Below are 12801 nucleotides of genomic sequence, written 5' to 3' on the forward strand. Positions count from 1 at the left end.
TGATTTTACCTTTGAGCTCATGCTAAGCCTGCCTTAGGCCTGAGTCTTCCCAGCATGAAATGCAAAACCCCAAATAATAGTGATTTTTACTGGCTTTCCTCATCCCAGATATTTATAGCACCAACCGTTTCTGTTTCCTCTGAGTCTCCCTATTCCTTCCCTGTTGCAGCAATCTAGATTGTTCTGCATGGCACAGAATCCTTATCAAGATCACGGGACCAGTTCATTCCACAGGTTGTAGAATAATTGTGGTATTTGTTAAGCATTTACTGTACGCCAGGTACCGCGCTAAGTGCTGGGGTGGATACAACAAATCGGCTTGGATATAGTCCCTGTCCCACATGGAGCTCCCAGTCTCAATCCCCATTTTCCAGATGAGGTGACTGAGGCCCAGAGAAGTGAAGTGACTTGTCCAAGGTCACACGGCACACAAGTGGCAGAGGTGGAATTAGAGCCCATGACCTTCTGACTCCCAAGCCCAAGCTCTGTCCACTATGCCATGCTGCTACTTCTGGAAGATGAGCCGTCTAAATGATAATAATGATGGCATTTGTTAAGCACTTACTATGTGCAAAGCACTGTTCTAAGCGCTGGGGGGGATACAAGGTGATCAGGTTGTCCCACATGGGGCTCAAAGTCTTCATCCCCATTTTACAGATGAGGTAACTGAGGCTAAGAGAAGTTAAGTGACTTGCCCAAGGTCACACAGCAGACTTGTGGCGGAGCCGGAATTCAAACCCATGACCTCTGACTCCAGTCGTATTTATTGAGAGCTCACTGTGTGCAGAGCAGCGTGGCTCAATGGAAAGAGCACGGGCTTGGGAGTCAGAGGTCATGGGTTCTAATTCCGCCTCTGCCAATTGTCAAGTGTATGACTTTGGGCAAGTCACTTTCACTTCTCTGAGCCTCAGTTACCTCTTCTGTAAAATGGGGATGAAGACTATGGGCCCCACGTGGGACAATCTGATCACCTTGTATCCTCCCCAGCGCTTAGAACAGGGCTTTGCACATAGTAAGTGCTTAACAAATGCTATCATTATTATTACTAAGCACTTTTAGATCATCGAAAAGATCTTTTTATTGGAGATCTAAGATCCCACCACCCCACATCCCCCACATAAAACAGTCAAGGAATGGCTGGGCATTTGGGCTATGCCCCTTTCTCTCTGAATAACTGGATCCCAACCATTCAGGAGTTCTCCTTGCTGCTTCCTCCCAGCTCCTCTGACCTGCACCTATCTCTTCCTCCCTTCTTCCCCATCTCTAGCTCCTTATCTTCTCCACCTGCACCTTAATTCATCCTCTTCTCTTCCTTTCCTTCTCCTCTTTAACCTGTGCCTCTACTCCCCTTCTCCCTCAGGTCTCTTCTGGCTTCTCCTTTCTTCAGTCTTGGGCCTCAAGACTGCTTCTCCAGACGGTGGGCATTTCTGAAGTTACTTCAAATCTGGGAGCTATCCCAGGCAGGCTTGGGAAGATGGCCTTCCTCTGGGGCCATGTCCATGGCAGCTCAAAGCAAGCTTACCAATTACTGGAGCCCGAAAGGCAATAATAATAATAATGATGGTATTTGTTAAGCGCTTACTAGGTGCCAAGCACTGTTCTAAGCACTGGAGGGATACGAGGTGATCAGGTTGTCCCACGTGGGGCTCACAGTCTTAATCCCCATTTTACAGATGAGGTAACCGAGGCCCAGAGAAGTGAAGTGGCTTGCCCAAAGTCACACAGCTGGCAATTGGAGGAGCCGGGATTTGAACCCATGACCTCTGACTGCAAAGCCTGGGCTCTTTGTTGCACCTAAATAACTTGAGCATTTCCCCCATAAAAATCTCTACTCTAAATTCAGTTAACCCTTTGAACTGCTCCCAATCTTCCAAGCTAAAAAACCCTCAGGCTCTCATGTACTCTCCCTTCAAAGCTCTACTGAGAGCTCACCTCCTCCAAGAGGCCTTCCCAGACTGAGCCCCCTTTTTCCTCCCCTCCTCCTCCCCATCCCCCCCTGCCCCACCTCCTTCCCCTCCCCACAGCACCTGTATATATGTTTGTACAGATCTATTAGTCTATTTCACTTGTACATATTTACTATTCTATTTATTTTGTTAATGATGTGCATTTGGCTTTAATTCTATTTGTTCTGACGACTTGACACCTGTCCACATGTTTTATTTTGTTGTCCGTCTCCCCCTTCTAGACTGTGAGCCCATTGTTGGGTAGGGACCATCTCTATACGTTGCCAACTTCCCAAGCGCTTAGTGCAGTGCTCTGCACACAGTAAGCGCTCAATAAATACGATTGAATGAATGAATGAACTTCTCACCCTCCACTCTAGTAAGCGCCCAGGATCTGATTCCACGGGTGCTGGGCCGTGAAGTTGGATCAGAGATAATTGAGCCCTTTCCACTTTTCTCTCTCATTTCTGTCTTAACCTCTCTATCCACATCGTTCCCACAGCCCTGGTTCAGCCACTGAGTTTGAATCCAATTCTCCACCTGTTTTCCTGTTCCCTTTCTTTTTCAGTTGCTATTATGCCGTTGATTCTAAAGCAGCAAGATTTTCAAGCAATGACCAGGTTTTTTAATTGTATTTGTGAAACGCTTACTATGTGCCAGACACTGTACTAGATGTTAGGATAGTAATAATAATGATTGTGGCATTTAAGTGCATACTATGTGCCAGGCATTGTACTAAGTGCTGGGATAGATTATTATATTATTATATTATTATATATTGATTATATTAATTATTAACAACAACAATTACATTATTAATTATAATTAGTAATTTTAATTATAATTATATTAATTATAATATACAATATTATTATACATCGTTGTATTATATAATAATAATAATAGTGGTATTTGTTAAGCACATACTATGTGCCAGGCACTGTACTAAGCATTGAGGTAGATACAAGCAAATTGGGTTGAACACAATCCCTGTCCCACGTGGGGCTCAAAATCTTAAGCCCCATTTTACAGATGAGGTCAACTGAGGCACAGAGAAGTTAAGTGACTTGCCCAAACTCATGCAGCAAACCCCCTTGTAGTAACTTAAGATGAAACATGGTTTTTTTCTTGAAATTGGGTACTAAGTAAAGGTGGTATTTCATTAATTGCTTTGATAGGTTGTTTTCAAGCAAACAAAACATTATGTCTGATATAACTGGCAAAAGGGGCATATAATAATAATAATAATAATGGCATTTATTAAGCGCTTACTATGTGCAAAGCAGTGTTCTAAGCGCTGAGGAGGTTACAAGGCAATCAGGTTGTCCCACAGGGGGCTCACAGTCTTAATCCCCATTTCACAGATGAGGGAACTGAGGCACAGAGAAGTTAAGTGACTTGCCCAAAGTCACACAGCTGACAACTGGAAGAGCTGGTATTCGAACGCATGACCCCTGACTCCAAAGCCCGTGCTCTTTCCACTGAGCCAATGTATGTTGCTCACCGGAGGTATTAACTGAATTAGGCCTCGTTATTATTATTATTTCTGGTTGAAATGTTCCTTGAATTGTTTGAAAGAGGTAGCAGACCTCCAAAAACTGAGTTTCCTCCTTTCTTCCTGACTGGAACAGACTCAATCTCCAGAACACTTTGTGGTTAAATCAATTTTGCAATGATGACTTCTGTAAGGTCGCATTACTGGATTCTGAGAGCTGAGGGGGAAATCCTTCAGGGTCTTGAGTTATTTTTTTGTTTCATTGTAGAGAGGGGGATGTGTGGATTAGCCATAATTCAGTTGTCTGTTCAATGCTTCCCTATTTCAGAATGGATAATAGAGAATATGCGTTTCACCCAATTTCATTTCTTTATTGTAGCCAGTTTGAATTATGCCATCATATCCTACTAATACTGATTTTACTCACTGTTTTTAGCAGAAAATTGGTATTTAGATTATTCTGTTTTTCTTCTCTTCATAAATAGAATAGTATGTTTTGGCATATTGGTCAAGAGCACCCAAGTCCAGGTGAATTTCTTTTCCAGTGGACATTCTGTTCCTTTTTAATTAACCAAGAATTTGCTTTCCGTGAGATGGATCCTGAAAAGAAACTGATAACCCCTGTGCTTTATTTGCTCTAGATACATTTCATATTGCTGTTCAGTCGCCAAGGAAAATTAAGGCTGCAGAAATGGTACACAACACTCCCTGATAGAGAGAGGAAAAAGATCAGCCGGGAAATTGTTCAAATTATTCTGTCTCGAAGTCAAAAGGCAAGCAGTTTTATTGACTGGAAGGAACTAAAACTTGTTTACAAAAGGTGTGAGTAATTTTATGAGGGTTTTTTTAAATACTGTTTGCTTTAATCCTGAAAATATGCAACTGCTGGGTATTTAAAGATGTACATTTCAGGGAGGCTGTATGCCCAGTTCATTGGTTAATCTAGAGGCCTGTTTCTCAGTTTAGTACAGTTGTGCTTGCGTTTGGGGGAAGGAATTTCACTAGACTGTAAACTCATCCTCTATACTGTAAGGGCCTTGCAGATAGAGAAGCAGCGTGGCTCAGTGGAAAGAGCCCGGGCTTTGGAGTCAGAGGTCATGGGTTCAAATCCCGGCTCTGCCAATTGTCAGCTGTGTGACTTTGGGCAAGTCACCTAACTTCTCTGTGGCTCCGTTCCCTCATCTGTAAAATGGGGATTAAGACTGTGAGCCCCACGTGGGACAACCTGATCACCTTGTAACCTCCCCAGCGCTTAGAACAGTGCTTTGCACATAGTAAGCACTTCATAAATGCCATCATTATTATTAACCATTGCCCCACCACGCATTTTCTGTGTGACCTTGGGCAAGTCACTTCACTTCCCGTGCCTCCGTTACATCATTATTATTATTATTATCTCACTCTCACCGTCAACCCTTTGCTCCACTTCCTTCTGCCTGGGACTCCCCTCCCCCTTCATTTGTGATGGACTCCCCATCTTCAAAGCCCTGCTAAAATCACATCTCCTCCAGGAAGCCTTCTCTAACTAAGCTGTCATCCCCACCACCTTTATTTTCCTTCCCTCCTTCCTTATCTGTCCCATCTCCACAGCACATAATAATAATAATAATAATAATAATAATAGTATTTGTTAAGCGCTAACTATGTGCCAGGCTGGGGTGGATGCAAGCAAATCGAGTTGGGCACAGTCCCTGGCCCACATGGGGCTCACAGTCTCAATCCCCATATTGCAGTTGAGGTAACTGCAGCACAGAGAAGTGAAGTGACTTGCCCAAGGCCACCCAGAAGACGAGTGGCAGTGCTGGGATTAGAACCCACGTCCCCCTCTCCATCCCCCCGATCTTACCTCCTTCCCTTCCCCACAGCACCTGTATATATGTATATATGTTTGTACATATTTATTACTCTATTTATTTTACTTGTACATATCTATTCTATTTATTTTATTTTGTTAGTATGTTTGGTTTTGTTCTCTGTCTCCCCCTTTTAGACTGTGAGCCCACTGTTGGGTAGGGACTGTCTCTATATGTTGCCAACTTGTACTTCCCAAGCGCTTAGTCCAGTGCTCTGCACACAGTAAGCGCTCAATAAATATGATTGATTGATTGATTGATTGACCTTCTGATTCCCAGGCCTGTGCTCTATCCGTACCGTTCGCTGCACACAATAAGTGCTCAACCAGTCCCATCACTCGATAGCGGTCTTACGCTGTGATTCTTTGACTTACCCTGTGTCTCGAGCCTCGATGTAGCTCATTTCGAGCTCTGCAAAGCAGCGTGGCTCACTGGAAAGAGCCTGGGCTTTGGAGTCAGAGTTCATGGGTTCAAATCCCGGCTCTGCCAATTGTCAGCTGTGTGACTTTGGGCAAGTCACTTCACTTCTCTGGGCCTCAGTTCCCTCATCTGTAAAATGGGGATTAAGACTGTGAACCCCCCATGGGACAACCTGATCACCTTGTAAACTCCCCAGTGCTTAGAACAGTGTTTTGCACATAGTAAGCGCTTAATAAATGCCATTATTATTATTATTATTATTCACCCAAAGTGCTGGATAGAGTCCTTGATGTCATTACCAATTCTTCCATTGCTTAAACGGGAGAAGCCTTGGCCTGCTTTACGGGACCAATTCCTGCCTTAGCAGCACATGCACGTTAAATGCTGTAAACCAAGAGGCCTTAACTTCCTTTAGAAATTGTACCCCTGCATTTTTTTAAATCCAAGTTTTCTCTAAAGTACTCTCCGTGGCGCACACCTCCACTCACATGGAAATACTTGTCTGAATGGGGAGGCCACTTGCATATTCTCCCCCCCCCCCCCCCCGCCTTACCTCCTTCCCCTCCCCACAGCACCTGTATATATGTTTGTACAGATTTATTACTCTATTTTACTTGTTCATATTTATTCTATTTATTTTATTTTGTTAATGTTTTGTTTTGTTCTCTGTCTCCCCCTTCTAGACTGTGAGCCCGCTGTTGGGTAGAGACCGTCTCTATATGTTGCCAACTTGGACTTCCCAAGCGCTTAGTACAGCGCTCTGCACACAGTAAGTGCTCAATACATACGATTGAATGAATGAATGAATATGTAAAATGAGGATTAGGACTGTGAGCCCCACGTGGAACATGGACTGTGTCCAATCTGATTAACTTTTATCTATCCCATTCATTCATTCAATTGTATTGAGTGCTTACTGTGTGCAGAGCACTGTACTAAGCGCTTGGGAAGTACAAGTTGGCAACAGTGCCTAGCACATAGCACGCACTTAACAAATACCATTAAAAACGGAAACCAAACCAAAGACAAGAAGCTGTCAATTTGGTTGGGAGAAAATCCTCTGTGGTTGTTTAAGATGCCAGTCGGCTGAGGGTGGGACAAGTCCACCCCTCTTTTGAAGTCAGTCAGTCAGTCAATCGTATTTATTGAGCGCTTTCCTGCTCCTCTGCTCCCATTTCCTTGTTCCCGCTTCCTTGCTTCCGCTTCCCTGCTCCCACTTCCTTGCAGTCGCTTCTCTGCTCCAGTCACTATTCCTTGCGAGTCACAAACTCCTGAGTTTGACACGCCTGATCTCACCTCGACTGTAATCGTACTTTCCTAAGCGCTTGCAACAATGCTGGACACATAGTAAGATAGTACCTTAATGATAATCTACTCCACTAATTCAGCACAGGTGTGGATTGATAATCAGAAACTCATCAGAATCTCCTAAGTGATAATAATAGTTGTTATTGGTTTTTTTTAATGCCTGTTACGTGCTAAGCATTGTATTAAGCACTGGACTGCAAGCTCATTATGGGCAGTGAATGTATCTGTTGTTATATTGTACGCGCCCAAGGACTTAGTAACAGTGCTCTGCACATAGTAAGCACTCAATAAATACAATTGACTGACTGATGGGAAATACATGATAATAAATCAATGGTATTTATTGAGTGCTTACTATGTGCACAGCACTGTTCTAAGGGCTTGGGAGAGTACAACAGAGTTGGTAAACATGAGCCATGCCCAAAAGGAACTTATATCAATCAATCAGTCAATCAATCGCATTTATTGAGCACTTACTGTGTGCAGAGCACTGTACTAAGTGCTTGGGAAGTACAAGTTGGCAACATATAGAGACAGTCCCTACCCAACAGTGGGCTCACAGTCTAGAAGGGGGAGAACTTATAGTAATAATAATAATAATAATAATAATAATAATAATGGCATTTGTTGAGTGCTTACTATGTGCAAAGCACTGTTCTAAGCACGGGGAGGTTACAGGGTGATCAGGTTGTCCCACGGGGGGCTCACAATCTTAATCCCCATTTTACAGATGAGGTAACTGAGGCCCAGAGAAGTGAAGTGACTTGCCCAAAGTCACACAGCTGACAATTGGCGGAGCCAGGATTTGAACCCACGACCTCTGACTCCAAAGCCCGGGTTCTTTCCATTGAGCCACGCTGCTTCTAGTACAAAGAGGGAGACAGAGATTAAAATAAATTACAGATAGGGGAGATAGCAGAGTATGTACCTAAGTACTGTGAGGCTGGGGAGAGTGTCAAAGTAGTTAAGTGTTTAATCAAATCGGCAGTCCCTGTCCCACTTGGGGCTCACAGTTTAAGGGGAAGGGTCAACAGGTATTTCATCCCTATTTTGAAGAGGGGGAAACTGAGGCACAGTGAATATTACACAGCAGGCAAGTGGCAGAGCTGGATTTGAACCCAGGTCATCCGACTCCCAGACCTGTGCTCTAATTTCTAAGCAAGCAACATTTGTTTAAACTAAGATCTTGGGAGATAAAACCTTTGAAAGAGAGCTTGGGAGAGAAGTGGCAGAAAGAGCCAGGGAGATGGACATCTCCAAGGATTACAGCCAAGAACCGAGGCAAGAGTAGACATACGATAGGATTTTTTTAAAAAATTTTATGGTAGTTAAGCGCTTACTTTATGCCAGGGGCTGTACTAAGTGCTGGAAGTCATTCATTCATTCAATCGTATTTATTGAGCACTTACTATGTGCAGAGCACTGTACTAAGCGCTTGGGAAGTACAAGTTGGCAACATCTAGAGACGGTCCCCACCCAACAGCGGGCTCACAGTCTAGAAGGGGGAGACAGACATCAGAACAAAAGATATTAACGAAATAAAATAAATAGAATAAATATGTACAGGATTCATACAAGCTAATCAGTCCCTGTCCCCCCGGTTCCACATGGGGCTCCCAGTCTTACAGATGAGCGAACTGAGGCACAGAGAAGTTAAGTGCCCTGCCCAAGGCCACACAGCAGATAAATGATGGAGCCAGAATGAAGGAAGAGCAGCGGGTTGAGGAGAGGAGACATGGAACAGTCTGTTGATGTTTCTCTTTGATCAAGTAATCAATCAATCAATCAATCAATCAATCGTATTTATTGAGCGCTTACTATGTGCAGAGCACTGTACTAAGCGCTTGGGAAGTACAAATTGGCATCACATAGAGACAGTCCCTACCCAACAGTGGGCTCACAGTCTAAAAGGGGGAGACAGAGAACAGAACCAAACATACCAACAAAATAAAATAAGTAGGATAGAAATGTACAAGTAAAATAAATAAATAAATAAATAAATAGAGTAATAAATATGTACTGTAATGGTATTTATCGCGCACTTACCGTAAGCAGAGCGTAATACTAAGTTTTTGGGAGAGTACAATACAACACAGTTGGTAGGCATGTTCCCTGCCCATAAGGAGCTTACAATTCAGAGGTGGCTGTCCTTTCCCTCCTCCCCAAACCAAGGTCCATTTCTAATCTTCCTGGCCCTCTTCTCCTAGCTAACGGTGGATGGCTCTAACTGACCTCTTCTTCCCCAGACCTTGGTATGGATACTGTCATCAATAGCACAGATTTTTCAAGCCCTTCTGTGGTTCCCTGCCCGCTTGATTCATTCATTCAATTGTACTTATTGAGTGCTTACTGTGTGCAGAGCACTGTACTAAGCACTTGGGAAGCACAAGTCGGCAACATATAGAGACAGTCCCTACCCAACAACTGGCTCACAGTCTAGAAGGGGGAGACAGACAACAAAACAAAACATGTGAACAGGTGGCAAGTCATCAGAATAAATAGAAGTAAAGCTAGACGCACATCATTAACAACATAGAGTAGTAAATATGTACAAGTAAAATAAATAGAGTAATAAATCTGTACAAACATATATACAGGTGCTGTGGGGAGGGGAAGGAGGTAGGGTGGGGGGATGGAGAGGGGGAGAAGAAGGAGGGGGCTCAGTGTGGGAAGGCCTCCTGGAGGAGGTGAGCTCTCAGTAGGGATTTGAAGGGAGGAAGAGAGCTAGTTTGGTGGATGTGCGGAGGGAGGGCATTCCAGGCCAGGGGGAGGACGTGGGCCGGGGGTCAATGGCGGGACAGGCGAGAACGAGGCCCAGTGAGGAGGTGAGCGGCAGAGGAGCGGAGGGTGCGGGCTGGGCTGGAGAAGGAAAGAAGGGAGGTGAGGTAGGAGGGGGCGAGGGGATGGACAGCCTTGAAGCCAAGGGTGAGGAGTTTTTGCCTGATGCGTAGGTTGATTGGTAGCCACTGGAGATTTTTGAGGAGGGAAGTAACATGTCCAGAGCGTTTCTGCACAAAGACGATCTGGGCAGTGGCATGAAGAATAGACTGAAGTGGGGAGAGACAGGAGGATGGGAGATCAGAGAGGGGGATGATGCAGTAATCCTGTCGGGATAGGATGAGGGATTGAACCAGCAGGGTAGCAGTTTGGATGGAGAGGAAAGGGTGGATCTTGGCAATGTTGCGGAGGTGAGACCGGCAGGTTTTGGTGACAGATTGGATGTGAGGGGTGAACGAGAGAGCAGAGTCAAGGATGACACCAAAGTTGTGGGCCTGTGAGACCAAAGTTGCGGCCTTGTGAGATGGGAAGGATGGTAGTGCCATCTACAGTGATGGGAAAGTCAGGGAGAGGGCAGGGTTTGGGAGGGAAGATAAGGAGTTCAGTCTTGGACATGTTGAGTTTTAGATGGTGGGCAGACATCCAGATGGAGATGTCCTGAAGGCAGGAGGAGACACGAGCCTGAAGGGAGGGAGAGGGAGCAGGGGCAGAGATGTGGATTTGGGTGTCATCAGCGTAGAGATGATAGTTGAAGCCGTGGGAGCGAATGAGTTCACCAAGGGAGTGAGTGTAGATAGAGTCCTTACCCAACAATGGGCTCCTTGATGTTTCTTGAGACTTATAGAGTGGTGTATTTAATTCTCCTTTTCTTTTTTAAAGGTATGCCAGTTTATATTTTTGCTGTGCAGTAGAAAATCAGGATAATGAACTGTTGACACTAGAGATCGTGCACCGATACGTAGAACTACTGGACAAATATTTTGGAAATGTAAGTTTGGCTTTTAATTTTAAACAAATTGCAGTTGAGTAAAATTTCTCTAAAATTTCTCTGTTGTCCCATCATCTTTACTTTGTTTCTAGGGTATCTGTGTAGTTGATGTGAGGCAGGGTGAGAACTATAACAATCTACAATTAAAAATGGAGCAAGAAATTTGAAGATAATTTGGAGAAACGCCTAGTAGGAAGAGCACTGGGTTCTAATCTTAGCTCCTCTACTTGTCTGCTATGTGATCATGGGAAAGTCACTTAATTTATCTGTGCCTCATTTTCCTCATCTGTCGATTGGGAATGGAATATCTGTTCTCCCTCCCCATAAGACTGTGAGCTCCATGCAGGACAGAAATTGTGTCTGACCTGATTAAGTACTTAAGGTCTTTGATACCTTATGTTGCCAACTTGTACTTCCCAAGCGCTTAGTACAGTGAATGGAATATCTGTTCTCCCTCCCCATAAGACTGTGAGCTCCATGCAGGACAGAAATTGTGTCTGACCTGATTAAGTACTTAAGGTCTTTGATACCTTATGTTGCCAACTTGTACTTCCCAAGCGCTTAGTACAGTGCTCTGCACACAGTAAGCACTCAATAAATGATTGAATGAATGAATGATACCTCAGCCCCACAGTACTTATGTAACTATTTTTATACCCCAGTGCTTCGTAGAGTGCTTGGTACATAATGAGTAATGAATAATTAGTACATAATAAGTGCTTATCTATTATCATTATTATTATTATTAGTGCCCCCAAATGCCACTTTCTGAACCTGGGAGAAGCCCACATCTGCCAACATATTGAGTAATTAAAGGTTGATGACTGAGAAATCCCTCCTGTGGCCCCTGTGGCCCCCAAAGAGGCTCCTGGACACCCTAAGGTATGCGGAGGAAACTGATAGCTTGACCGTGTTAGGTGCTGACCCAGAGAAATTCAGCAGAGATGGTAGATGGCCTCAGACAATCCCGCTAAGAAATTCTCCTTACTGATCATCAGGCTTGAAATGAAGGAGGAGCAGTGTGGTCTAGTGGATAGTGCTGAGGAGCAGCGTGGCTCAGTGGAAAGAGCCCGGGCTTTGGAATCAGAAGTCATGGGTTCAAATCCCCGCTCCGCCCATTGTCAGCTGTGTGACTTTGGGGAAGTCACTTAACTTCTCTGTGCCTCAGTTATGTCACCTGTAAAATGGGGGTTAAGACTGTGAGCCCCCCGTGGGACAACCTGATCACCTTGTAACCTCCACAACACTTAGTACCGTGCTTTGCACATAGTAAGCGCTTAATACATGCCATCATTGTTATTATTATAGAACCCGGGCCTGGGAATCAAAAAGACCTGGGTTCTAATCCCAGTTCCACCATCTGTCTACTGTGTGACCTTGGGCAAGTCACTTCACTTCTCTGTGCCTCAGTTACCTCACCTGTAAAATGGGGATTATGACTGTGAGCCCCATGTGGGATGTGGACTGCGTCCAACCTGATTACCTTGTATCTACCCCAGTTCTTAGATCAGTGCCCGGCACATAACAAATGCTTAACAAATACCATTAAAAAATAAATGAAGGTACTACTTGGAATCAGTCAATCAATCAATCATATTTATTGAGCACTTAATGTGTGCAGAGCAATGTACGAAGTTCCTGGGAGAGTACAATTCCAGAGAGTTGGTAGACACATTCCCTGCCTATAGCAAGTTTGCAGTCTAGAGGGGGAGACAGACATTACTATAAATAAATAAGGTGCAGAAATGTATAGAAGTGCTGTGGAGCTGTGGGAGAGGTGAATAAAGAGTGCTAATCCAAGTGCAAGGGTGACACAGAAGAGCGTGGGAGAAGAGGAAATGAGGACTTAGTCGGGGAAGGTCTCATGGAGAAGGTGGGCTTTTAATAAAAGCTGTGAAGGGGGAAGAGTGATTGTCTGTTGGATATGAAGAGTGGAAGCGTTCCAGGACAGAGGGAGGATGTTGGGGGGAGAGGTCAGTGGCAAGATATACGAGATCAAGGTCCAGTGAATAG

The 12801-nt window shown here is 44.3% G+C and overlaps 1 protein-coding gene across 1 annotated transcript in view; it reads left to right on the plus strand.

Annotated features, from left to right (window-relative positions):
- Positions 1-12801, plus strand: part of AP1S3 (adaptor related protein complex 1 subunit sigma 3) — a 59307-nt gene that overhangs the window by 33407 nt on the left and 13099 nt on the right. The window contains exons 2-3 of the mRNA XM_038749233.1: positions 4083-4261; positions 10680-10788. Coding sequence (XP_038605161.1) covers positions 4083-4261; positions 10680-10788 — 288 coding nt within the window. The remainder of the gene's footprint in view (positions 1-4082; positions 4262-10679; positions 10789-12801) is intronic.

Source organism: Tachyglossus aculeatus, chromosome 7, assembly GCF_015852505.1.
Source record: "Tachyglossus aculeatus isolate mTacAcu1 chromosome 7, mTacAcu1.pri, whole genome shotgun sequence".
Taxonomy (NCBI): Eukaryota; Metazoa; Chordata; class Mammalia; order Monotremata; family Tachyglossidae; genus Tachyglossus; species Tachyglossus aculeatus.